Source organism: Pongo abelii, chromosome 1, assembly GCF_028885655.2.
Source record: "Pongo abelii isolate AG06213 chromosome 1, NHGRI_mPonAbe1-v2.0_pri, whole genome shotgun sequence".
NCBI classification, from domain to species: Eukaryota; Metazoa; Chordata; class Mammalia; order Primates; family Hominidae; genus Pongo; species Pongo abelii.
Window position 1 is genome coordinate 190,115,686 of NC_071985.2, and position 26,114 is coordinate 190,141,799.

The 26,114-nt window shown below is 40.5% G+C and overlaps 1 protein-coding gene across 2 annotated transcripts in view; it reads right to left on the reverse strand.

The window, feature by feature from the left end:
* The window catches only part of CFAP57 (cilia and flagella associated protein 57), an 87,745-nt gene that overhangs the window by 51,960 nt on the left and 9,671 nt on the right, over positions 1 to 26,114 (reverse strand). For both annotated transcript variants that reach the window (XM_054536692.1, XM_024252728.3), the window contains exons 3-9: positions 24,499 to 24,815; positions 22,465 to 22,751; positions 20,992 to 21,199; positions 19,491 to 19,643; positions 8,645 to 8,784; positions 7,691 to 7,856; positions 6,836 to 6,949 (exon numbers count right to left, since the gene is read on the reverse strand). In XM_054536692.1, coding sequence (XP_054392667.1) covers positions 6,836 to 6,949; positions 7,691 to 7,856; positions 8,645 to 8,784; positions 19,491 to 19,643; positions 20,992 to 21,199; positions 22,465 to 22,751; positions 24,499 to 24,815 — 1,385 coding nt within the window. The remainder of the gene's footprint in view (positions 1 to 6,835; positions 6,950 to 7,690; positions 7,857 to 8,644; positions 8,785 to 19,490; positions 19,644 to 20,991; positions 21,200 to 22,464; positions 22,752 to 24,498; positions 24,816 to 26,114) is intronic.

Sequence of the window (26,114 nt, forward strand, 5' to 3'; positions counted from 1 at the left end):
TCAAATTTGTTGAAAAACATTAACCTGCACATCCAGGAAGTACAATAAACTCCAAGTAGGATAAATGCAAAGAAATCTAGATCCAGACACATCAAGAACAAAATGTTGAAAGCCAAAGATAAGAAAATCTTGAAAGCTGGCCGGGCACAGTGGCTCACACCTGTAATCCCAGCACTTTGGGAGGCCGAGGCAGGTGGATCATGAGGTCAAGAGATCAAGACCATCCTGGCCAAAATGGTGAAACCCCGTCTCTACTAAAAATACAAAAATTAGCTGGGCATCGTGGCACACACCTGTAGTCTCAGCTACTCAGGAGGCTGAGGCAGGAGAATTGTTTGAACCCAGGAGGCAGAGGTTGCAGTGCGCTGAGATGGTGCCACTGCACTCCAGCCTGGTGACAGAGCAAGACTCCGTTCAAAAAAAAAAAATAATAATAATAATATATATATATATAAAGCCATAAGACAAAAATGATTAATCACATAATATCTAACTTCTCTCAGAAACAAAGGAGGCCAGAAGCAGTAGGAGACACATGCAAAGTACTGGAAGTAAGAAAAAAAACCTTACATCCAGCAAAACTGTATTTTTATATTTTAAATATGAAGATAAACATGAACATAAAGATATTCTCAGATAAATAAAAACTTATAAATTTTTTTTTTACTAGAAGATCTGCCTTCCAGGAAATAGTAAAGAAAGTCCTTCATGCTGAAAGCAGATAACCACAAACAGTAATGTGAATTCATACGAAAAAGGAAAATCAAACAAACAAAAGCACTGGTAGAGGTAATTATGTAGGTAATCAAGAGATAGTATAACTGCATATTGTACCTTCTTTATTCTCTAAGCTGATTTAAAAAGCAACTGCATATATATGCAAAATTACTATATATATTTAGAAGAGAGACTATTGTTTGGCTTATAACATGTAGAAATGTAATAAATAATGTATTTGACAATAACAGTACAAAGGTGATGAGTAGAATAAAGCTTTATTGGGTTAAGAAAATGACATGGTAACTCAAATCCACAAAAAGAAATGAAAAGAACCAAAAGGGTAAATAAGAAGGTTTCGAAATTTATGCTTGCTCTCAATCTTTTCTCTCAGCTTCTTTAAAAGACATAATAAGATTATATAAAGTAATAATTACAAACAATGTGTTGTTGGGCTTGTAACATATAAAGATGTAATGTGGGTAACAACAGTACAACAAAGGGTAGGACTGAATGGAGCTATGTAAGAGTAAAGTTTCTATATTTCACTGGAACTAAGTCAGTAAATATTTGAAATCCATTTTCTTTCTTTCTTTTTTTTTTTTTTTTTTTGAGACGTAGTCTCACTCTGCCGCCCAGGCTGGAGTACAGTGGCGCGATCTCAGCTCACTGCAACCTCCACCTCCCCAGGTTCAGGCAATTCTCCTGCCTCAGCCTCTTGAGTAGCTGGGATTACAGGTGAGTGCCACCACACCTGGCTAATTTTTGTATTTTTAGTAGAGACGAGGTTTCACCATGTTGGCCAGGCTGGTCTTGAACTCTTGACCTCGTGATCCGCCCACCTCAGCCTCCCAAAGTGCTGGGATTACAGGCCTTTGAAGTCAATTTTTTTGGAGTTGGTTTTTCTTCTTTAACCTGTTAATATAGTGGATTATAATAATTTTCAAATGACAAACCAGCCTTGGATTACCAGAATAAGCCCCATTTGGCAGTGATGTGTATTTATTTTCATATATTGCTGGATTCAATATGTTAATACTTTGTTGAGGATTTTCAAGTCTATGTTTGTGAGGAATATTGATGTTTAGTTTTATTTTTTTGTACTGGTTTTGGTATCAGAGTCATACTGGCCACATAAAATGAGTTGGGATATTTCCTCTTCCATTTTCTGGAAGAGTCTGTATAGCATTGGTTTTGATTCCTTTCTAAATATATGTGTATACACTACACCTATTATCTATTTCTATATCTATCTCTGTGTATCAAAAACCATAAATTCACATTGACACCTCCAATTTCAATTCAACCACAAGGTTCACTGTTGCCTCTGCCCCTTTCCATATTTGTAACTCCCTTCTCCAATTGTGAAAGACCTACCTCCCATTATGTTTGATATGTTTGCTTATTTTTTCACTCTCCCTATGAATAACCAACCTCCCAACCCACTGGACACCTCTTTGTATATCTCCATGACTCCTACCCTGTCAGCCATATCTTTAGCTCCTTTGTCAGCCCCATCCCCACCTCTTAAATGGCATTTTCTAATTGTTTGTTATTATTCCATAAAAATGCACTTTAAAAAATATAGTGAACTTATTTCCAACAATATTCCTAGATTCCTAATTTTATTAGTTTATCTGAACATTCTTTGAATTTTCTGCATACCCAATAATGTTGTCTGTAATAGTTTTATTTCTTCATTTCTAAACTTTATACCTTTTATTTCCTTTTCTTGCTTTATTGCACTGGTTAGGACTCAGTAAAAGGCTCACAGAAGGCATCATGCTTGTTTTTACCTCAGAGGGATCCTTTCATAATTTCATGATTAAGTATACTATTTGTTGTAGGTTTTCTGTAAATATCTCATATAAGATTTAGGAAGTTCCCCATTATCTCTAATTTGTTAAATGCTTTTTAAAAACATCATGAATATGACTAGACTTTGTTCTTAAAAATTTTTTTAAATTATGAATAAATGTTAAATTTTTGTCAATTTTTATTGTATCTGCATTTATAGAGGTAAGCATATGATTATTCTTCATTATTATGTTAATGTGGTAAAGTACATTAACTGACTTCAAAACTGAAAACAACTTTGCATTCCTGGAATAAGCCAAACTTGGTCATGTTGTATTATCTTTTTAATATGTTGCTGGATTGGTCTGATAATATTTTGTTTAGGACTTTTCTATCTGTGTTCATGAAAAAGACTAGCTTATTTTTTTTTCCTTGTGGTGTCTTTGACAGACTTTGGTATCACAATTATTTTGGTCTCATAGAACATAACTGGAAAGTATTCCTTCTTTTTCCAGTTCTCTAGAAGAGTTTTTTTCAAGATTAGTGATAGTGTTATTTTTTTTTCCTTAAATGTTGATAAAATTCCCCAGTGATTAAGATCTGGGCCTAGAGTTTTCTTTGTAGAAAGGTTTTAAGTTACAGATTCTTCTTGTTTTGTTTTGTTTTGTTTTGTTTTGAGACAGAGTCTCACTCTGTTGCCCAGGCTGGACTGCAGTGGCGCAATCTCGCTCACTGCAAGCTCCATCCCCCGGGTTCATGCCATTTTCCTGCCTCAGCCTCCCGAGTAGCTGGGACTACAGGTGCCCGCCACCATGCTCGGCTAATATTTCGTATTTTTAGTAGAGACAGAGTTTCACCGTGTTATCCAGGATGATCTCCATCTCCTGACCTCGTGATCCGCCCACCTCAGCCTCCCAAAGTGCTGGGATTACAGGTGTGAGCCACTGCGCCTGGCCTACAGATTCAATTTTTATAGGAATTTGTCAGTTTCATCTATATATTAAAATTTATTTGCTTAAAGTTCATGATATCCTTTCAATTTTTTTCATTTTGTTTTTTTTTGAGGTAGGGTCTCACTCTGTCACCCAAGGTAGAGTGCAGTGGCGTAATCTTGGCTCACTGCAACCTCCGCCTCCCAGGTTCAAGCGATCCTCCTGTCTCAGCCTCCTGAGTAGCTGGGATTACAGGTGTGTGCCACCACACCCAGCTGATTTTTGTAGTTTTAGTAGAGATGAAGTTTCACCATGTTGGCCAGGCGGGTCTTGAACTCCCGATCTCAAGGGATCCGCCTGCCTCAGCCTCCCAAAGTGCTGAGATTACAGGAGTGAGTGACTGCGCCCGGCCCCCTTTCAGATCTTTTTAATGTCCATAGGACCTTTAGTGATATCCCCTTTTTAATCCTCATATTGGTTGTTGGTATCTCCACACTCTTAATTTTTTCTTGATCAGTCATGCCAAGGGTTTGTCTATTTCGTGTCTTCAAAGCAAATTTTGGCTTTGATGATCTTTTGTCTGTTTTCTATTTTATTAACTTCTGCTCTTATCTTTATTTCCTGCCTTTTATTTGAATTTAATTTGCTGTTCTTTTTCTAACTTCTTGAGATGGATGCTTATGTATCTTTTTTCATTTCTAACACAGTATATGTATTTAAGGTTATACATTTCCCTGTATGTATAGCTTTAGCTACATCCTGTATCTGTATTTGTAAAAAATGTTACACATGTAATTCTAACATATATCCCTAATTAGAGACCAGTGTTTTAAGTACTTGTAAAGTGATGAAACAAATGGCTCTTTTCCTGGACTGGTGAGCTTGGGCATCAGAATCACTTTCTGTACTTTCATCTGCATCTCCACAGTCACTAATTATATTGTTGAAGCTGAGGAGGCTCAGCAGCTCTCATGAATAATGTTTGTGGGCCAGGCGCAGTGGCTCATTCCTGTAATCCCAGGACTTTGGGAGGCCAAGGTGGGCGGATCACCTGAGGTCAGTAGTTCAAGACCAGCCTGACCAACATGGAGAAACCCTGTCTCTATTAAAAATACAAAATTACCCGGGCGTGGTGTTGCACGCCTGTAATCCCAGCTACTCAGGAGGCTGAGGCAGGAGAATCACTCGAACCCGGGAGGCGGAGGTTGCAGTGAGCCGAGATTGTGCCACTGCACTCCAGCCTGGGCAACAAGAGCGAAACTCTGTCTCAAAAAAAGAGTTTGTGTTACTTGGGAGGCTGAGGCAGGAGAATCGCTTGAACTCAGGAGGTGGAGGTTGCAGTGAGCCGAGATCGCGCCTCTGCACTCCAGCCTGGGTGACCGTCTCAAAAACAAACAAAAATGCTTGTGTTTACATAGCACTTTCACTTTCCACACATTTTTACTTTTCCTTCCAATGACCTGTTATTTGCTAAAGTCAATGGTCAGTTTTGGACTTTACATGACCTCCCTCTGACATCTAGTACCACTGACCACTTCAACCTTTCAGAAATTGTTTAGTTCCTTGGCTTCTTTGAGACAACTATCTGATTCCGAGTTCTCTTTGTATCTTTATTTTCAGTCTTTCATTGGCTCCTCTTCTTTCACCAGTCTCTTAAATGTTGGTCTTCCCTCTGCTGTCCAATATTCTTCTCAGATTCCACATAGGCCCTTGGTGATCTAATCTATGCCTCTGACTTCCTCTACTTTCTAATTCCCCAAATCTTCACACTCAGCCCTGACTTCTTTCCTGACCTCCACACACACACATCACACTTCTGTGCACATCAGATATAACATGGCCAAAATGGAACTTCATCTCTTTCTTCTCTCTGCCTCCGCTACTAAAGTCATGGTTTAGTTCCTAAACCAGCTTTCACCTTCACATCCTAACTGCTCTCCATCACTCCAATTTCCTTCCACTCTAATCCTTCCTCAATACTGTTCGGAGAGTTACCTTTCTGATCCCATTACTTTCTTGCTTAAATCCTTTCCGTTGTTTCTCGTCACCTAGAGACTAAAGTCCAATTCCTTGGCATGGCATACACTACCTTCTACGATGCAGCCAACCTTTCCTACTCCCTCTTTATCATCGCTGAAATGTGTCCAGTGTTCCAGCCATATGAACCAACAAGCACTGTCCTATTTCAGACCTCCATTTCATCATCTCCAACAAGTCCTTCTGCCTAGAATGCCTCTCTTTTCCAATGGCCTCTTCTCTCCAAATTCATCTGCGGACTTCTTACGCTTTCTACGCCTCTCCCTCTTAATCATGCCTCACATCTAATCTACTACTCTAGGACCTAGTGATTTTACTTTCTTTTTTTCTTTTCCTTTTCTTTCTTTCTTTCTTTTTTTTTTTTTTCAGACAGGGTCTTACTCTGTCACCCAGGCTGGAGTGCAGTGGTGTGATCATGGCTTATTGCAGCCTTGACCTCCTGGGCCCAAGTGATCCTCCTACCACAGCCTCCCAAGTAACTGGGACCACAGGTGTGTGCCACCACACCTGGCTAATATTTTTTACTTTTTGTAGAAACAGGGTCTCCTTATGTTGCCCAGGCTGGTCTCAAACTCCTGAGTACAAGCGATCCTCCTACATCGGCTTCCCAAAGTGCTTAGCTTATAGGCATAAGCCACCACGACTTTACTTTCTAAAATCATTTGAATCCATCCACTTCTCCCTAACTGTATCACCACCACTATTATCTACGGTGTAGATATCCACAATAGCCTCCTTACCATTTCTACCCTCTCCCCCTTCAGTAGTCTTCACTCTGCAGCCAAAGTAATCCTTCAAAATGCAAATCTGGTCATATCATTCTCTGCCCTGAAAGTCTTCCATGATTTCAAGGAATAAGAAGGATAAATCCTTACAAGGCCTACAAGTTTCCATGCATTTGGGCTCCTGTGACCTCTCCAATCTCAGCCCATCTTTACCCCATGGTTTATCCTGGCACCACATTCCAGGCCCACAGACTTTCATGTCCTCTGACACCCTATGAGTCTCCCATCTCTGGCCTTTGGATCCCTATCTGCAATGATTATCCCCACCAGTTGTGTCTGATTAACTCCTACTCACTCTTATACGACCAAGCCTTTGCAAATACAGCCACTTAAATTATGCCGCCCCCTACATTATTTCTCTCACAACAACACCATGTTTTTCTTTCAGTGGAACTGCAATTAGTAACTACATTTTTCTGTGCATTTGTTTTATTGTCTCTTTCCCCAAGTAGACAGTGAACCCATGAGGAAAGGAACCACCTCTCTTTTGTTCACCCGTATCCCACTGGCTGGCGGCATGCTTGGCTCCGTGCCCCTTGTTTCCCCGGAGACTGTTCACTCACTTACCTTCCCTGTGTGTCCTTTCAGGCTTGAGATGTTCTCTAGGCTCGTGGTGGTGTAAACGTGAATCACATTTCCATTGACTGCAGCAAACAGGTGACCTCCGTTGCTAAAGGAACACTATAGGGAAAGACAGCAAGAGAGAAAGCAAGCAGGAAGTGAGCAGTCTAATAAGAGGTTACAGTCAAGAGGTGCTTTTCCCAACGAGTTCAGACTGAAACTACGTGTGAGGGTGGGAGTGGGGGGGAAGGTGCAAATGAGACTGAGGAGTGGCTGACATTGTCAGACACTTTCATTATTCCTGTAACTCATAGTGGCCAGATGCTGACACTGCCAGGCCCACAAATCATTAAGCCGTTGGGACCACCAGCAATCATTTTGCCTGTAGAAGCACGTTTCAGAACGAGGGAAGTAATTCCTGAAATCATTGCCTTGTTTCTGCAAGTCACCTCAGGGAAAGCTGATGAGCTCTTTATCACCTCTCACCATTGATGCTTATTTTTCCCTGGCTTCTCCGTCTCCAACCTCACCTTCTTAGCTGTGACTCTGATTCTGAGATTACTTTTCTTTTAAAATATTTGTTAATATTCCACAATTACAGAAAGGACTTATCATAGCGGGGATCTCACAAGGTTTTAGGTTCAATGAAATAGTGTGCTGGACATAAGAAAATGGGGATGGAACCATATACTCAATAAGGTTGCTGGGAAAATAACTGGATTTCCTCCTTCCCCCTTTTCTTAAGCTGCTGTAGTTCTCCAAGACAGATTTTGGTCCCACCTCCCCAGACCATGTTAGTTCCTGATATTTCAGCCATGGCTTTCTAAGAAACTGGACTTTTGTCTTCAGCAGTTTTTTTACCTCTCTGCATCCTCTAACAGAGTATTCTTTGAAAGAACGTATATCATCAATGAGTAGATTCATGAGGCGTAGTTTGTCAGCAAACCCTACTACAATGAAGTGTCCAGATGGATGAAGGCTGATGGAATATGCCTCTTCTTGGTATTCCTTAAATAGTTCCAGGGTGCTGTGAAAAAGATCAATTACTGAATTGTAAGCCTAGCTCACTAAATCCCTCCAGTCATCTACTGTATCTGATATATATTGTTATCATAGTATTTGAGACACACTACTATTTGCAATTGTTGGTTCCTCTCTTTTCTAGATCTTGGTTATTAGGGGATAATGTCCAGCATGGAGCATGGTAGATAGGGAGACTGGTCAAGGTGTGGTCTAGCGATGCTGAAGACATAGCTCTGTTTAGATTCCAAAATTCATGAGTATTGTCCAAGTATTTTTCCCCCAGAAGCCCCAGAAGTTGTACATAAGAACAAAGAAAACAGTAGGGGGTGGGGGTCCACCTAGGGTTGGAGCTTCCCAGGGAAGCTGTGCTGGAAGGTAAAGTCAGGAGGGAGTTGGGGGTGGTTGAGATAGTGATGTCCTGGGAGAAAGACGAGGAAGAAAGCGTCTGGAGAGCTCCCTGAAGCAAAGAGCAGTTCCTGTGGGAAACAAGGGGATAGGAGAGCTGGAGGGACCCAGGAGTTTATGTAAGAAGGTGAGAGACTGGGGTGTTATCTTCATCTCTTCATGTCCCCAGTGTCTAGCATGTGGTAAGCATTAAATAAACCACAAAGTAGTTTTCTAGCCCATGCAAGAGTGAGAAACAGGTAGGCTGACTGACTTGATTTTTTAAAAATCTTTTCCAACTGAAAGCTTCCAAATAATTAAAGTTTGGAACACTGTAATTAAAATAATTCACATAAATTAACAACTGGAGTCTTGCATAATAAAGTAGGCAAGCCTTTCATTCCTTACTTTGTTTCATAATTCCAAAGGCGGATGGATCGATCCAGAGAACAGGTGGCTATAAGGGGTTTGCGGATGCAGGTAGCTAGACCGGTGATGGGTGCTGAGTGCAATGGATACATCAAATACTCAAAGTGAGCAGGCTCCCCCTAGAGAAATCATACAGAACAAGATCCTGCAGAGTAAGCAAAAGCCTGGCTGTACATGTCAGCTCTAATTAGTTCCCATGAACATTAATTAGCCTGGGTGCACAGAAATCAGGCTGTGGCTAAACTGTTTGAATATTATGCATATTTTCCTGAGCCAATATTATTATTATTTTCATTTTTATTTTATTTTATGTTTGAGACGGAGTCTTGCTCTGTCCCCTAGGCTGGAGTGCCGTGGCGTGATCTCAGCTCACTGCAAGCTCCGCCTCACGGGTTCACGCCATTCTCCTGCCTCAGCCTCCCAAGTAGCTGGGACTGCAGGTGCCTACCACCATGCCCGGCTAATTTTTTTTTGTATTTTTAGTAGAGACAGGGTTTCACTGTGTTAGCCCAGGATGGTCTTGATCTCCTGACTTCGTGATCTGCCCACCTTGGCCTCCCAAAGTGCTGGGATTACAGGCATGAGCCACCAGGCTCGGCTGAGCCAATATTATTTTTAAACATTATTTTAATGGCAATAAAATATTTTCTTCAATGGATATCTTAGAATTTAATTTAACCCTTCCTCTGCTGTAGGAACATTTAAGTGGCTTCCAATTTTTGTTATTTATTATAGGAATAACACTAGACTAAATATGCTTGCACAAGTCTTTGTATCTCTCTGATTATTTCCTTAGCATACATTTCTAGAAGTGGAATACTGGGAAAAATTGTATGAATGATTTTTAAGGATCTGGATAAATAATGCCAAGTTTCTCTCTGGAGAGACTGCACTAATTATCACCAGTAGCAAATGAGAGTTGGATGGATGATTTTAAATTGAAATGCATCCTACTGCACTGGTTATGTAGGTTACAGATATCTGTCATCAGAGGCATTGTTTCTGGAACACCTGAATGAGCAGTGATCGTTGGGAAATTTAACGAGATGTACATATTTAGGTCTGTTCACAAGCCAAGACAAAGGCTGAAATGGATTTTTTTTTTTCAAATTCTGCCCCTCTGCCACTTATAAATTTATCTGCATCCACTCTATCCTACGCTAGTATCTCCCATCCAAGTACTAACCAGGCCTGGCCCTGCTTAGCTTCTGAGATCAGACAAGATCAGGTGCATTCAGGGTGTTATGGCTGTAGACCCTACTATCTCAGAGAAAGACATGCTATGCTGGGTAGGCAGGCACAGGTTATTGTTATTCTTCTCCATCTGTTACCCTTTCTTTCTCCAATATCTTCAACCTGCCTGTCTCTATGAGCACATTCCTATTAGCTTTTACACACTCAAATCTCTCTTGTCTTAAAAACAAAAGCAATGCTCTCTCTTCCCCCTCTGCCTGAGGAGTCATGTAATGATGGGGAATCACACAAGTGGGCTTACCAGTTTCACTGCAAATGCATGACCACAAACCTCCAGTGGGCATTTAACCCTGCCTGGTAACTCTACCATATTTTTCAATAAATTCACATTCTAAATATCCCAGATAAGTATGTCATACTATTTATTCTCCTTTTCAAACATTCCAACCTTTTTCTTCCAATTCTAAATCTCATCTGATGACATTATCTCATATTTCCTTGCTTTCTGTATCTTTGTTTTCATTTTGCATCTCAGAAGCAGACTTGCAGAGATTCATCATAAATTCATATAAGACAAATTTTATTTTATTTCGCTCCTTTCTTTCTCAATTTTTACTTCCGTTCCTCCCTATGATAAGTAGGCACCAACAAAAGGATTTTATGTATGTCACTGACTATATACATATGTGTTTTATATTTCTATAAATGATATTGTTCTTCAGATCTCTTTCTGTACTTTTACTTTTTTCTCAACACGAAATTTTTAAGGAATCATCTATGTTGCAGTATGTACAATTTGCTTCTAACTGATGTTTGATATTCTACAGTATGCATCTAGCTACGTTACTTCTTCATTACCACTAGGGATGAACATGTGGATCGTCTTCAACCCTCCATTGCTACAAACACTATGGTGAATATCTTTGTCCATGTTTTTTTTTTTTTCTTTTTTTCTTTTGAGATGGAGTCTCACTCTGATGCCAGGCTGGAGTACAGTGGCGTGATCTCGGCTCACTGCAACCTCTGCCTCCCAGGTTCAAGCGATTCTCCTGCCTCAACCTCCCTAGTAGCTGGGACTGCAGGCACATGCCACCATGCCCAGCTAATTTTTGTATTTTTAGTAGAGACGGGGTTTCACCATGTTGGCCAAGGTAGTCTCGATCTCTTGACCTTGTGATCCACCCGCCTCAGCCTCCCAAAGTGCTGGGATTATAGGCGTCAGCCGCCACGCCTGGCCTGTCCATGTTCTTTAATGGCTCTGTAGGATCAAATTCCTAGTATGTATCCAGTGCAGACTACTGGATAACAAGGTACATGCATTCTCTATTTGACCAAGAACTATCAGATTCCTTGCTAGAATGGCTGTATCAGTTTACACTCCCATCATCACCATATTAGGGTTATTATTCTCCCCTGTCCTCAGAAATCTCTGGTAATAAGTGGATTTTTAATTTTTGACAATATAGTAATGAAACTTCTTATAAAGAAGCATCTCAGAGTTGTATTAATTTGCATTTTTCTGTTCACAGGCAACAAAATTCCCTACGGCAGCACCCAAAGGCTTGAAATTAGCCATTCCAAGTGTGTCCAAAAAACTAAAGGAAACCATGATTAAACAAGTAAAGGTAGAAATGATATGCATCAAATAGAGAAGAATAAAAGGATCCATCAATATAGGGATAGAACTGTAAGAAAATAGAAATTCTAGAGTTAAAAAGTACAATAACTGAAATGAAAAATCCACTAGAGGTGCTCAAGAATAGATCTGAACTGGCAGAAGAATTAGTGAACTTTATAGATCAGTAAAGATAAAGCAATTTGAAGAACAGAGAGGAAAAAGAATTAGAAATTTACAGAGCCTCAGAAAAATGTGGGACACCATTAAGCACACCAACTAATGCATAAAATGAATGCTAGAAGGAGAGGAGAAAGAGAAAGGAACAGAAAAAACATTTTCATAAATAATTGCTGAAAATATTATAAATTTATTGGGAAACATCAATGTACACATATAGGAAGCTCAATGAACTCCAAGTAGGAAAAACGCAAAGAGTTCCAAAAACAGACACATTTTGGTAAAAATAATGAAAGCTAAAGATGAGAAGAAAATTTTGAAAGCATCAATAGAAAAATGACTGATCACTTACAAAAGAGCCCCAATAAGATTAACAGCAGATATCTCAGCAACAACAATGGAAGCCAGAAGAGAATGGGATAACATGTTCAAAGTGCTTAAAGAAAAAGCTGTCAAACAAAAATCCAGCAAAGCTATCTTTTAGAACTAAAGGTGAAAAAAACATTACAAAAAAAACTGAAAAAATATGTTGCTAGCAGATTTGACTTACAGAAAATACTAAAGGAAATCCTTTAGGTTGAAAGCAAGTTACTCCAGATAGTAATTCAAATCCACACAAAACAAAGAGCACTGGTAAAGGTAATTATAAAAGACAATATAAATATATATTTCATCATCTTTTAGCTGATTTAAAAAGCAATTGTATGAAACAATATGCATATAATATACTGTTGTTGCTATAACATATAGAAATGTAATATATTTCCCAGTAATAGCACACAAATGGTGGGTGGGAACAAATGTGTACCAGATTAAAGAAATGACTTCAATGGTAACTCAAACTCAAGGAACAAATGAAGAGAACCAGAAATGATAGTAAAGGTTAACATAAAAAGACTATAAATATATAATTGCTCCCCATTCTAACCTCAGCTTCTTTAAAATATATAAAATTATATAAGGTAATAATCATAAGAATATGTTATTGGGGTTTGTAACACTCATAGATGTAATATGTATAACAATAATACCATTAAAAAGGGGAAAGGGAAGGTAGCTATGTGGCAATAACATTTCTATATGTTACTAGTATTAAGTTAGTATGAAATTGAATCAAACTGAATCTGATTATATCGAGTGAAAGTGTGTATGGTAAGCCCTAAGAAATAATTAAAAATATATAGGGAAAAACAATTAAAGATATTAAAACACTACCTTAAAATTTTATTTAATGTGAAAGAAGGCATAGAGAGGAACAGAAGAACAAAAACCCCATGATACACACACACAAAAAGGTAAAATGGTAGACATAAATTCAACTATACCAGTAATAACATTAAATGTGAATTGATTAAACAATCCAATCAAAAGAGATTGTCAGACTGGATAAAAAAAGATTAAATTACATGATGTGTATAAGAGACACAGTTTGGAATCGAAGATACAAATATATTGAGAGTAAAAGGATGAAAAAAGGTATACCATACAAACAGCAACAACAAAAATGCTGGTGTGGTTATAGTAAGATCAGGCAAAATAAGCTTCAAAATAGAAAATGTTACTAGAAATACAGACATATTTTATAATGCAAAATGGTCAACCCATCAGGAAAATATATTAATTGTAAAGATATGTGCACCTAAAAATAGAGCACCCAAATGTATAAAGTAAAAATTGTCAAGAATGGAGGGGAAAATAGACAGCTCAACAATAGGAGTTGAAGATTGCAATATACCACTTTCTTTCTTTTTATTTTATTTTTTGAGATGGAGTTTTCACTCTTGTTGCCCAGGCTGGAGTGCAATGGCACGATCTCGGCTCACCGCAACCTCCACCTCCCGGGTTCTAGCAATTCTCCTGCCTCAGCCTCCCGAGTAGCTGGGATTACAGGCATGCGCCACCACGCCCAGCTAATTTTTTTGTATTTTTAGTAGAGACTGGGTTTCACCATGTTGGTCAGGCTGGTCTCGACCTCTCGACCTTAGATGATCCACCCACCTCGGCCTCCCAAAGTGCTAGGATTACAGGTGTGAGCCACCACACCCGGCTTTTTTATTTATTTATTTTTTTGAGATGGAGTTTCACTCTCATTGCCCAGGCTGGAGTGCAACAGCACAAGCTTGGCTCACCACAACCTCTGCCTCCTGGGTTCAAGTGATTCTCCTGCCTCAGCCTCCCAAGTAGCTGGGATTATAGGCATACGCCACCACGCCTGGCTAATTTTGTATTTTTTTAGTAGACACGGAGTTTCTCCATGTTGGTCAGGCTGGTCACGAACTCCTGACCTCAGGTGATCTGCCCACCTCGGCCTCCCGAAGTGCTGGGATTACAGGCATGAACCACCACACCAGGCCATGCAATACACCACTTTCAAAAACAATCAAGACAAGTAGGCAGAAGATGACAAGAAACAGAAGATTTGAACAACACTAAAAACCAACCAGACCTAACAGACGTATATAGAACACCCAACTCAATAATAACAGAATATACATTCTTCTCAAGTGCATATAGAGCAGTCTCCAGAACAGATTATATGCCAGGCCAAAAACAAACCTTAATAAATTTAAAAGAATAGAAATAATACAAAATATATTCTCTAAGCACAGTGTAATTAAATTAATAATTAATAACAAACAGAAAGAAACTGGAAAACTCACAAATAAGCAGAAATTTAACAACACACTCCTAAAACCAATGGGTCAGAAAGAAATCAAAAGAGAAATTCCAAAATATTTGAGATTAATGAAAATAAAGACATAGCAAAATTTATGGTAAGCAATATTAAGAGGAATTTTTTTCTGGCTGCAAATACCTACATTTTCAAAAAAGAAAGATCTTAAATAAATAACCTAATCTTCTACCTTAAGACACTGGAAAAAAAAAAAAAAAAGAGTAACCTAAACCTAAAGCAAGCCAAAGGAAGGAAACAGTAAAGATTAGAGTGAACATTAATGAAATAGAGAATAGCAAAGCAATAGAGAAAAATCAATGAAACCGAAAGCTGATTCTTTAAAGAGACCAAAAAAAAGGTGGGGGGAGGAAAATCATATTAATATAATCACAACTGAAAGAGGGAATATTACTTTTTTTTTTTTTTTTTTTGAGACGGAGTCTTGCTCTGTCACCCAGGCTGGAGTGCAGTGGCACGATCTTGGCTCACTGCAAGCCCCGCCTCCCAGGTTCACACCATTCTCCTGCCTCAGCCTCCCAAGTAGCTGGAACCACAGGTGCCCGCCACCACGCCTGGCTAATTTTTTGTATTTTTAGTAGAGACGGGGTTTCACCGTGTTAGCCAGGATGGTCTCGATCTCCTGACCTCGTGATCCGCCCACCTTGGCCTCCCAAAGTGCTGGGATTACAGGCGTGGGCCACCGCGCCTGGCTGAAAGAGGGAATATTACTATTAAGCTTACAGAAATAAAAAGGATCATAAAGGAATACTATGAACAATTGCATGCCACTAAATTAGACAAATAGACAAATTCCCAGAATGACACAAAAACTGAAACTGGCTCAAGAAGAAATAGACAATCTAAATAGATGAAAATAGGTAAAGAGATTAATTAGAAAAAGAAACTTTCCACAAAGAAAAGCCCAGGCCCAGATGACTTGACTGGTGAATTCTACCAAACACTTAAAGAAGAATTAATACCAATTCTTCACAAACACTTCAAAAGATCAGAAGTGGCTGGAACACTTCCCAACTCATTCTATGAGGCCCTGATGCAAAAGCAGTCAAAGACATCACAAGAAAACTACAGATCACTATTTCTTATAAATATAGATACAAAAATCCTCAACAAAATACTAGTAAATTGAATATACTAATACGAAAATGATTATATACTATGGCCAAGTGGATTTTATCCCAGGAATGCAAGGGTGGTTTAACATCTGAAAATCACTTAGTATAATATACTATATTAATAAAGTCAAAACGAAAACTCACACAATCATTTCAATAGACACAGAAAAAAAAATTTGACAAAATCCAACAGCCGTTCATGATAAAAACATTCAACAAACTAGGAACAGAAGGGAACTTTTTCAGCCTGATAAACAGTATCTTCAAAAAAACCTACAGACAGCATCAAACTTAATCGTTAAAGACTGGATGCAGCCGGGCACAGTGGCTCATGCCTGTAATCCCAGCACTTTAGGAGGCCGAGGCAGGCAGATCACGAGATCAGGAGATCGAGACCATCCTGGCTAACACGGTGAAACCCTGTCTCTACTAAAAATACAAAAAATTAGCCGGGCGTGGTGGCAGGCGCCTGTAGCTCCAGCTACTCGGGAGGCTGAGGGCAGGAGAATGGCGTGAACCCGGGAGGCAGAGCTTGCAGCGAGCCGAGATTGCGGCACTGCACTCCAGCCTGGGTGACAGAGCAAGACTCCGTCTCAAAAAAAAAAAAAAAAAAAAAAAAAAAGACTGGATGCTTTTTCCCTAAGATTAGGAACAAGACAAGGATCTGCTCTCATCACTGATATTTGACATGATACTAGAGGTTCTAGCCATGGCAACTAGGCAAGGAAAATAAGTAACAGGCATTCACAGATTGGAAAGGAAGACTAAAACTACCTCTATTGCAGATGTCATGATCTTATATATAGAAAATCCTAAGGAATTCACTAAAAACACTGATAAAATTTGGATATTTGTCTCCTCCAAATCTCATGTTGAAATGTAATCCCCAGTGTTGAAGGTGGGACCTGGTGGGAGGTGCTTGGATCATTGGGGGCATATCCCTCATGAATGGTTTAGTGACATCCCCTTGGTGATGAGTGAGTTCGTGAGAGATCTGTTTGTTTAACAGTGTGTGGCATCTCTCACCTCCCTCTCTTGCTCCTGCTCTCACCATGTGATGTGCATACTACCCCTTCATCTTCCACCATTATTGTAAACTTCCTGAACCCTTACCAGAAGCAGATGCCAGCACCACGCTTCCTGTACACCCTGCAGAACCATGAGCTAATTAAACTTCCTTTCTTTATAAATTACTCAGTCTCAGGTATTCGTTTACAGCAAAGCCAGAATAACCTAATACAAAAACTATTGGAACTAATAAATGAGTTTAGCAAGGCTGCAGGAGACAAGATCAGTATGCAAAAATTAATTGTATTTCTATACACTTAGAATGAACAATCCAAAAATGAAATTAGGAAAATAATTCAATTTACAATAGCATCATAAAGAAGAAAATTTTTCAGAATACATTAACAAAAGAAGTGCAAAAGTTATACTCTGAAAACTACAAAACATTCTTGAAACAAATTAAAGACAATCTAAATAAATGGAAAATATCTCATGCTCAAGAATTGGAAGGCTTAATATTGTTAAGATGGCAACAGTCCCCACATTGATCTATAAATTCAATGCAATCCCTATAAGGATCCCAGATGGCTTCTTGTAGAAATTGAAAAGCTGACTGTAAAATCCATATGGAATTGCAAGGGACACAGACTACCCAAAACAATCTTGATAAAGTAGACCAAATTTGCAAGATTCACAATTCCCAATTTTAAAGTTTGCTACAAAGCAGCAGTTATCAAGACAGTGTGGTACTGGCATAAAGATAGACAGATCAATGGAACAGAATTGGAAGTCCTGAAACAAACCCATGTGTCAACTGATTTCCAACAAGATGCCAAGACTAGTCAATGGAGAAAGACTAGCCTTTTCAACAAATGATGCTGTGACGACTGGATATCTACATGCCAAAGAATGAAGTTGGACCCCTATACCATCCCATATACTCAAATGAATTCAAAATGGATTAAAGACCTAGATGTAAGAGCTAGCACTATGAAACTCTTAGAAGAAATACAGAGGTAAATCTTCATGGCCTCAGGCATTGGCTTCTTAAATATAACACGAAAAGCACAACCAACAAAAGAAAAATAGATAAATTCAGTTTCATCAAAATTGAAAACTGTTCATCAAAAGACAACATCAAAACAGCGAAAAGACAACCCACAGAATGGGATATAGTATTTGCAAATCACATATCTGATAAAGGACTTATATCTAGAATTATAAATAACTGTTACAACTCAATAATAAAAAGACATATGACTCAATTTTTTAAATGGGCAAAAAATCTGAATAGACATTTCTTCAAAGAAGAATTAGAAATTCTTGAAAAGACGTTCATCATTAATCACCAGGTAAATGCAAATCAAAACCACAATGAGATACCACTTCTTACCCACTAAGATGGCTATAATAAAAAAGATAATAACAAGTTTTGGCAAGAATATAGAGAAATCAGAATGCTCATATACTGCTTATGGGAATATAAAATGGTCCAGCAACTTTGGAAAACAGTATGGCAGTTCCTCAAATAATTGAACATGAAGTTACCATATGACTCAGCAATTCCACTTCTAGGAAGAGAAATGAAAACCCATCCACATAAAAACTAGTTGCATTATTCATAAAAGCCAAAAGGTAGAAACAACCCAAATATACAAATTTGGTGAATAAAATATAGTATATCCATATAATTTAATATTATTTGGCCATAAAAAAGGAATGAAGTACTGATACCTGCTATAACATGGATGAACATTGAAAACATGCTGGCCAGGTGTGGTGGCTCATGCTTGTAATCCCAACACTTTGAGAGGACGTGGCAGGTGGACTGCTTGAGCTCAGGAGCTCAAGACCAGCCTGGGAAATATGGCAAAACCCTGTCTCTACTAAAAATACAAAAGCTAGCTGGGTGTGGTGGCGTGCACCTGTAGTCCTAACTACTTGGGAGGCTGAGGTGGGAAGATTGCTTGAGCCCAGGAGGTCAAGGCTGCAGTGAGCCATGATCACACCACTGCACTCCCACCTGGGTGACAGAGCAAGACCCTGTCTCAAAACAACAACAAAACCCATTATGCTAAGTCAAAGAAGCCAGTCATAAAAGTCCACGTTTTATGATTCCATTTGTATGAAATGTCTAGAATAGGCAAATCTATATATAGAGACATGAAGTAGGTAAGTAGTGGCCTAGGGCTGGGGTGGGGAGGGGTGATAATTGGGAGGATGGAGGAATAATAATAGCTAAAGGGTATGGGCTTTTTTTTTTTTTTTTTTTTTGAGGTGATAAAAATGTCCTAAGGATGTCTATGATAAATGGTTGCATAACTCTTTGAATATACTAAAAACCACTGAATTGTATACTTTGAATAGGCAATTTGTATGTGAATCATAACTCAATTAAGTTGTTATAAAAAGAAGGACCATTACTGAGAAAGATATGTTAAATCTTCTGCTATGATTGTAGATGGTCTATTTTCCTTGTTGTTCTGTCCAGATTTGGTTTATATATTTTGAATCTATGGTATTAGGTACATGCAGACTTAAAATTGTAATATCTTATTGGTACTGAGCCATTTTAAGTACAATATGACCTCTATCTTTAATAGTGCTTTTTTGTTGTAATGTCTGCAGTGTATTTATACTAGCTTTCTTTGTTATTCCAAACAGTGAAAAGGAAAAAGAAACATTTTTATATATACTTATTTGTATACATGAGAAAATATAGCAATAGATTAAATGCCTTAAAATGCAATTTCTGGGTAAAAGGATATGTGGGATTTAAATTTGATGGACAATGCCAATATGTCTGTCCTCCAAAGTTACTGTAGCAATCACAGTCCCACTGAGTCTATCAGCATGCTTCTATGTGAATATCTTAAAATTAGAATTTTGTTTTGCTCTGTATTAAGGGGATGCATGCGTTTATGCTAACTTATTTGGATTAAAATTTGCCCACATGGTGACTAGTCCCCCAGCCAGGCAGATGGGCCCTGGTCTGGAAGGACCATTGCTGGAAAGACTCACCTTGCTGATCTCTGTCAGGGACATGGTGATGCTGTAGAGTTGGTTCTTACTGGTGCTGGCAACCAGAGTTTCCTCTGAGGGGCTGAAGCACAGGCAGAGAACGTCCTGTTTGTCAGACTGACTTGGATCATTGCTCTGTGGGTCCACAGGAATCTGCCCAAGATGCAAAACAGCTATCAGTAATGTCCCCACGTTGTCAGTGTGGCCTTAGGCTTTCAGAGTTTTCTTTTTTTTTTTTTTTTTTTTGAGACGGAGTCTCGCTCTTTTGCCCAGGCCAGAGCGCAGTGGCGCTATCTCAGCTCACTGCAAGCTCCGCCTCCCGGGTTCACGCCATTCTCCTGCCTCAGCCTCCCAAGTAGCTGGGACAACAGGCGCCCACCACCGTGCTCGGCTAATTTTTTGTATTTTTAGTAGTGATGGGGTTTCACCGTGTTAGCCAGGATGGTCTTGATCTCCTGACCTCATGATCCACCTGCCTCGGCCTTCCAAAGTACTGGGATTACAGGCGTGAGCAACTGCGCCCGGCCTAGGCTTTCAGAGTTTTCTTGGATAACTTTAGCTTACAGACTCCCAGACCAGGCTGCTTCCTGGGATCCTCCTATTCTTTGTTTTTCTGAGAGAGGGTCTGGCTCTGTCACCCAGACTGGAATACAGTGGCATGATCTTCACTCAATGCAACTTCCACCTGCCAGGCTCAAGCCATCCTCTCACCTCAGCCTCCCAAGTAACTGGGACTACAGGTGCACACCACCACACCTGGCTAATTTTTTTTTTTTTTTTTTTTGAGACAGTCTTGCTCTGTCGCCCAGGCTGGAGTGCAGTGGTGTGATCTTGGCTTTCTACAACCTCTGCTGCCCGGGTTCAAGCAATTCTAGCTGGGATTACAGACACGTGCCACCATACCTGGCTACTTTTTGTATTTTGTATTTTTTTTTCTTTTTTTGAGACAGAGTCTCAATCTGTCGCCCAGGCTGGAGTGCAGTGGAGCGATCTTGGCTCACTGCAACCTCTGCTTCCTGGGTTCAAGCTATTCTCCTGCCTCAGCCTCTCAAGTAGCTGGGACTACAGGCACACACTGCCACGCCTGGCTAATTTTGTATTTTTAGTACAGACGGGGTTTCACCATGTTGGCCAGGCTGGTCTCAAACTCCTGACCTCATAACTTTTTTTTTTTTTTTTGTAGAGATGGGGTTTCACCATGTTGCCCAGGCTGGTCTAGAACTCCTGAGTTCAAGAGACCCACCCACCTCGGCCTCCCAAAGTGCTGGGAATACAGGCACAAGCCAATATGCTGGTTGATTTTCCTATTTTTAAACTCTAATTCTGTTCACCTCATCCTAAAACCTCTCTCAGGACAGACATCTCGAGTCACCATTTCACCATTTCTGCTCAGCAGTCCTGCCCTATCCCTCCCCATCAGATGCCTTCTCAGAGAACTGCTGCTGGGGAACAAATGCCAATAGGACCCCCGTTTTGCTTCTTTTTTTTCTTCCCTCCTTACCCTGATTTCTCTGCTCTCACGGTAAAAATCCTTTTCTTCCATCTTCTCAAACAGCAGAACTCTCCCTGGCCCAGCAGAACAGGCAAATCCCTTTGAATAGGCTGCAATGGCAAACACCTGGGGCATGGACATCTGGCTGTGGCTACTGGCCGCCACCATCTGTTCATAGGAAGGGAGTGGAGAACTGACTGGTGGAAATTCAATCAGACTGGAAACAAAAAAACAGCATACACAATTTATAGAGACAATCTTGAGGAGATGAATTCTGCTGGGGAGGAGAAAGAAGGCTGTCACTGGGTGTGACAGAAACCACCCAATGATCCCCTTTTCCACAGCCAAATACTACCCTTTGGCCTGGGAACTGTACACAAACTGCACATGGCCAAGCCTAGAAGCAAGAGAGTGCTTGGGGCGTGTGGAGTAGACAGAGGCGAGAGTTGTAGAGGAAAAGAGTCGCAGATATGCTTGGGCCAAGCCAAGGAGTCTGGGCTTTGTTCTGGGAGGCCTGGACCCCAGAGCTGAAGGACTGTGAACACAGCTCCTGGAGAAGGTTATGGAGACTTTTTAGGAAGCTCCTACATACTCACCAAAAAAAAAAAAAAAAAAAAAAAAAAAGGATATGCCATTGGCATGGGGGGATGGCAGTGAAAATGGGTGGATTGAAGGTTACTGAGGAAGAAGAATCTACAGGATGTCACTGGGGTTGTGGGCCCAGGCTCTGGCATCAGAGAGATCTGGGTTTGAATCCTGAGCCTGCCACTTATCAGCGGAATGATCTTGGGTAGTTCACTTACCTCTTTGATCCTCAGTTTCCTTGTCTACAAAATGGGCACGATAATAGTATGAACTATACAGGGTAAGAATCAAATGGGTTTATAAAATGTTTAAAGCAGTGTCTGGTGTATGTAACGGTACATTCCAATACACAGGAGATATGATTTTTACTGGTTGTCATAGAGATAACGTGGCATCTCTATTACAGTGGTCAATAACCACTCCTTCCTGAGATTGCACTTTACCCCTATCCTCTGTCAGATTTACCTAAAACATTTCCTTGCGCTTGTTGGTCTGTCTCCTCCTGCTCAATTGTAAGTTCCTTGAGGACTTGTGTCCCCAGCATCTAGCAAGAGATGCCTTTTGTATACTACAAGGGCTTGGTAGACATGGATCAATTCATTAAATTAGCCACTGGAAAATATATTTTCTAAAAACTATAGTTTTGAAGACCAGTAATACTATAATGTTTATAAAATGAGGTTAGGTATAACAAATAAAAAGAATTGTATCTAGTCTATGGTTATAACTGTTAAATTTGTGCTTAAATATAGACGAAAACTAGAGAGGAAGAGGGAAAATGGGCATAGTTGACTTTTACGGTAGAGGGGTTATGAGTGGTTTCTAAAGAGTGCTGTCTTCTGTATAATGCTGTCAGTACAATGAATGTGGGAGCACCAGCCCAAGAAGCACCATTACCTCTCTGATTCCTGGATGACATCCAGGCTCTTTGAACCATCGGTAGGTTCCTTGACCATTATGCTGGTCTCCCAACGCTGATCTCCAGATTCAAAGAGGAAGAGTTTGCCTGTGTCAGTGCCAACGACAATCTTGTCATCAGCCACCCAGGTGTGGGCTAGATAGTTTTGGGGTTCTCCCCTCTGAAAGTTGGTTTGCTTCAGGGTTCCCTCAGCAAAACGGAGAAGCTTAAACATCCCATGTCCAGTGACACACACCTGAGTGTTATCCTGCGGACTGAAGCTCACCTGTAAAATGTGAGAGAATTGAAGAAAAAAATTTATGAAACTATTCTTGATGGAATTATTTCCCATTTTACAAATTAATATTTATTTCAGGCTGCTCAGAATATCTCCTAAACATCACAAAATCTGTAGTTTTATGCTGCATTTGATAAGGGCACACATCTATAATCTATTATATTTACAGGGATATGTGTGAAACTAGGAGTCAAACTAGGAAATCGACAAAGGCCAAAGAGCAGAATGAGCAGCTTTTGACAAGAGCCACACCCAGTGCCAACAAAATGGAATAAAGCTCAGCTGGAAACACAGAAAAAGAGGGTCTGATAGGTTTTCATAGCCCTGTCCAGGAGGAAAGAAACCACATGTCAGGGGATGCTATGTGGTCTCCCACCAACTGAACATCCTTCAATTACAGCTCTTATCCCAATGTACACCTGCTCCTCTACTTACAATGGGATCATGTCCTGATAAACCCATCATAAGTTGAAAACACCACAAGTTGAAAATGGGCAAAGCCATGTGGCCACACAGCACCACACTGTAGAGTATCTTGGTTGTTACCCTCGTGATTGAGCAGCTGACCGGGGGCTGTAGCTGCAGCTGCTGCCCTGCATCATGAAAGCGTATTACTTGGTCTCTTTCTCCTGAGTGCATATCACTCTTGTACCATTGTAAAGATGAATATTTTAAGTTGAACCATAGTAAGTTGGGGACTACCTGTACAGTAATAGGCAGTCAACCTGCTGTCCTGACTATATAGTGAGCAACCTGAGGGGCTGTGACTTTTTCATCTCTGTTTTCCCAGTGCTGGATTCATCATGGGCATCCAATAAATGGTTGGTGAATCTACTTAGTCAGAGCAGGAGGTGCTTCATCAGGCCTCACTGTGGCCTGGTTGAAATACCCTTCTGGTTCTACCTGCCTTTGGTCTGATTCTGGAATAATCACCCAGCAGCTTTCTGATTACTATTATAATTTCACCGCTCAACTTCTCTATTACTAGGAAGGGAATATACTGGATAAATGATGTGAGCATTCTGGTTGTGATATGCTGGTTTACACATCAGTATCTTGTGAGTTGAATAATTGAGTCTATGCTGGAGACACTGATTAGCTAGAATCCCTGAACATGAACAGAACTGAGTTGTTGAACTTGTGGAATGGAGTGCTAGATCCTAGACTAGGGTGAGTGAACCAAGATCAAACCTCCTTGGGACCCCCTGCCTAAACCATCAATCAGGTTCCTGAGGGGTCTTCTTCCTTTTACCCTCAAGACACAATAGAAGGTTCTGCTCCTTACATAACTGCAAATTCAGCAACAGCTTCCTAAAGACCTACCTACCATGTTACATCACATTTCGGAAATCTTCCTACTGCCCAGCAATTGCTGCTAGAAAAAGAGGCTAGGACTGGGGAGAGAAAGCAAGTTTTATTAATCCACTTCTGGGCCAAACCTGTGACCAGAAAGCAGTTCTGGGCCAGAGTAAAGAAGACAGGAGCTGGAGTTGGAGAACTCCTAGCTCTGCTATTCACTACCTCTGTGATCTTGAGTGAGTGACTTAACCTCTTGGAGCCTCAGTTCTCTCATCTGTAAAATGGGGATAATGATTGTGCATACCTTATATGGTTGTTGTAAGAATAAATTTTAAAATGCATGGAGGAAATTAGAACTGTGGTACCTAGAAAACATTCAATAAAGAGTAGTTCTATTTTTTATAATTTTCATGATACTTGTCACACTACTAGGTACCTGGTAGACAGGGTTGTTCTGAGTGTCAATTCTAACAATGGCCATTACTTTCTGTTTTTCCCACAGCCAATAGACAAGATTTGACTCTGGAGGTGATGTCTGAGCCAATAGGTATTTGGAGTCTGGAGAAAAAGCCATGCTAATAAATTTCTGAACTTGGAAGTCAAAATTATTAAGAACTTTGCGCTTCCGGCAAGGGATGGATGACAATTCATAAATGGTGATGGCAGGTTTTTCTTGCACAGTCTCAGAGATAGCGAGGTACCGCCGATTGGGACTGATGGACAAGGCCAACATGCCCTGACTCTTGTCTGAGCCTGCAAACAGAGGAAAAAGGAAATAATCAGGGTAGATCACACTTTCACCAGGGTTCAACAGGAACCAGGCACAGTAGTGGGCACTGGAGTGGACAGTGGTGGACACAAAGAAGAAAGGCGGCCTTGGCATAGCTGTGTTTGGGTATTATGAAGATGACTAGGGGCCAGGCATAGTGGCTCATGCCTGTAATCCCGGCACTTCAGGGGGCCGAGGTGGGCAGATGACTTGAGATCGGGAGTTCAAGACCAGCCTGGCCAACATGGTGAAACCCCATCTCTACTAAAAATAAAAAAATTAGCCGGGTGTGGTGGCAGGCACCTGTAATCCCAGCTACTCGGGAGGCTGAGGCAGGAGAATCACTTGAACCTGGGAGGCGGAGATTGCAGTGAGCTTAGATCATGCCACTGCACTCCAGCCCAGGAGACAGAGCGAGACTCTGTCCCCAAAAGAAAATGACTAGGGCAGGCACCTTGGAGGATGAGGTGGGAGGAGAAGTCAGGGAAACCTTCCTGAAGGAGGGCAGGGGGCGAGGTGAGATGGGGGCTGGGTGGTAGATGGCAGGAAGAGCTTGAGCCACCGGGTGGATGTGACGAAGGGTACAGCATAGTGCGAGAACTGCAAGCAGTGGGTGTTGCTGGAGCATTGCATGTGAGATGGGGTAACCAAAGATGGGCCTAAAGGGGTGGAATAGGGTCAGACCATAGAGGCCTTTATTCCCCTGAGTGGCTAGCTCATCACTCCTTCTCTACTCCAGAGGTTGGGATGCCAACTACTAGATTCCTCAGCCTCCCTTGCAGTTAGCTGACATGTGTGACATTCTGGCCATGAGATGGAGGCAGAAGTCTTCTGGAGTGGCTTTATGATAAAGCTGGTGCTTCCTTGAAAGCTAGACAGCTGCATTCTATCCTCTTTTCCCTGAAATCTAGAGGTGATATCTGGAGATAGAGCACTCATCTCGCAACCATGAAGTAATAAGAATGAAAATGAAGGCTGTGATCCTGTAGAAAACAGAGCCTCAGGCAAAGATTAAAGTGCAAATACTTTATTTGGGAAATGCAATCAGGGTCACATTATGGTTTTCGAGGGCTCTAGGTACTTTTGATTTCATGGCCCCCTCCTTCATTAAAAAATGTTTAAAAATATATTTATAGGCTGGGCGCGGTGGCTCATGCCTGTAATCCCAACACTCTGGGAGGCCAAGGTGGGCAGATCACCTGAAGTTGGGAGTTCGAGACCACCCTGACCAACATGGAGAAACTCTGTCTCTACTAAAAATACAAAATTAGCCGGGCATGGTG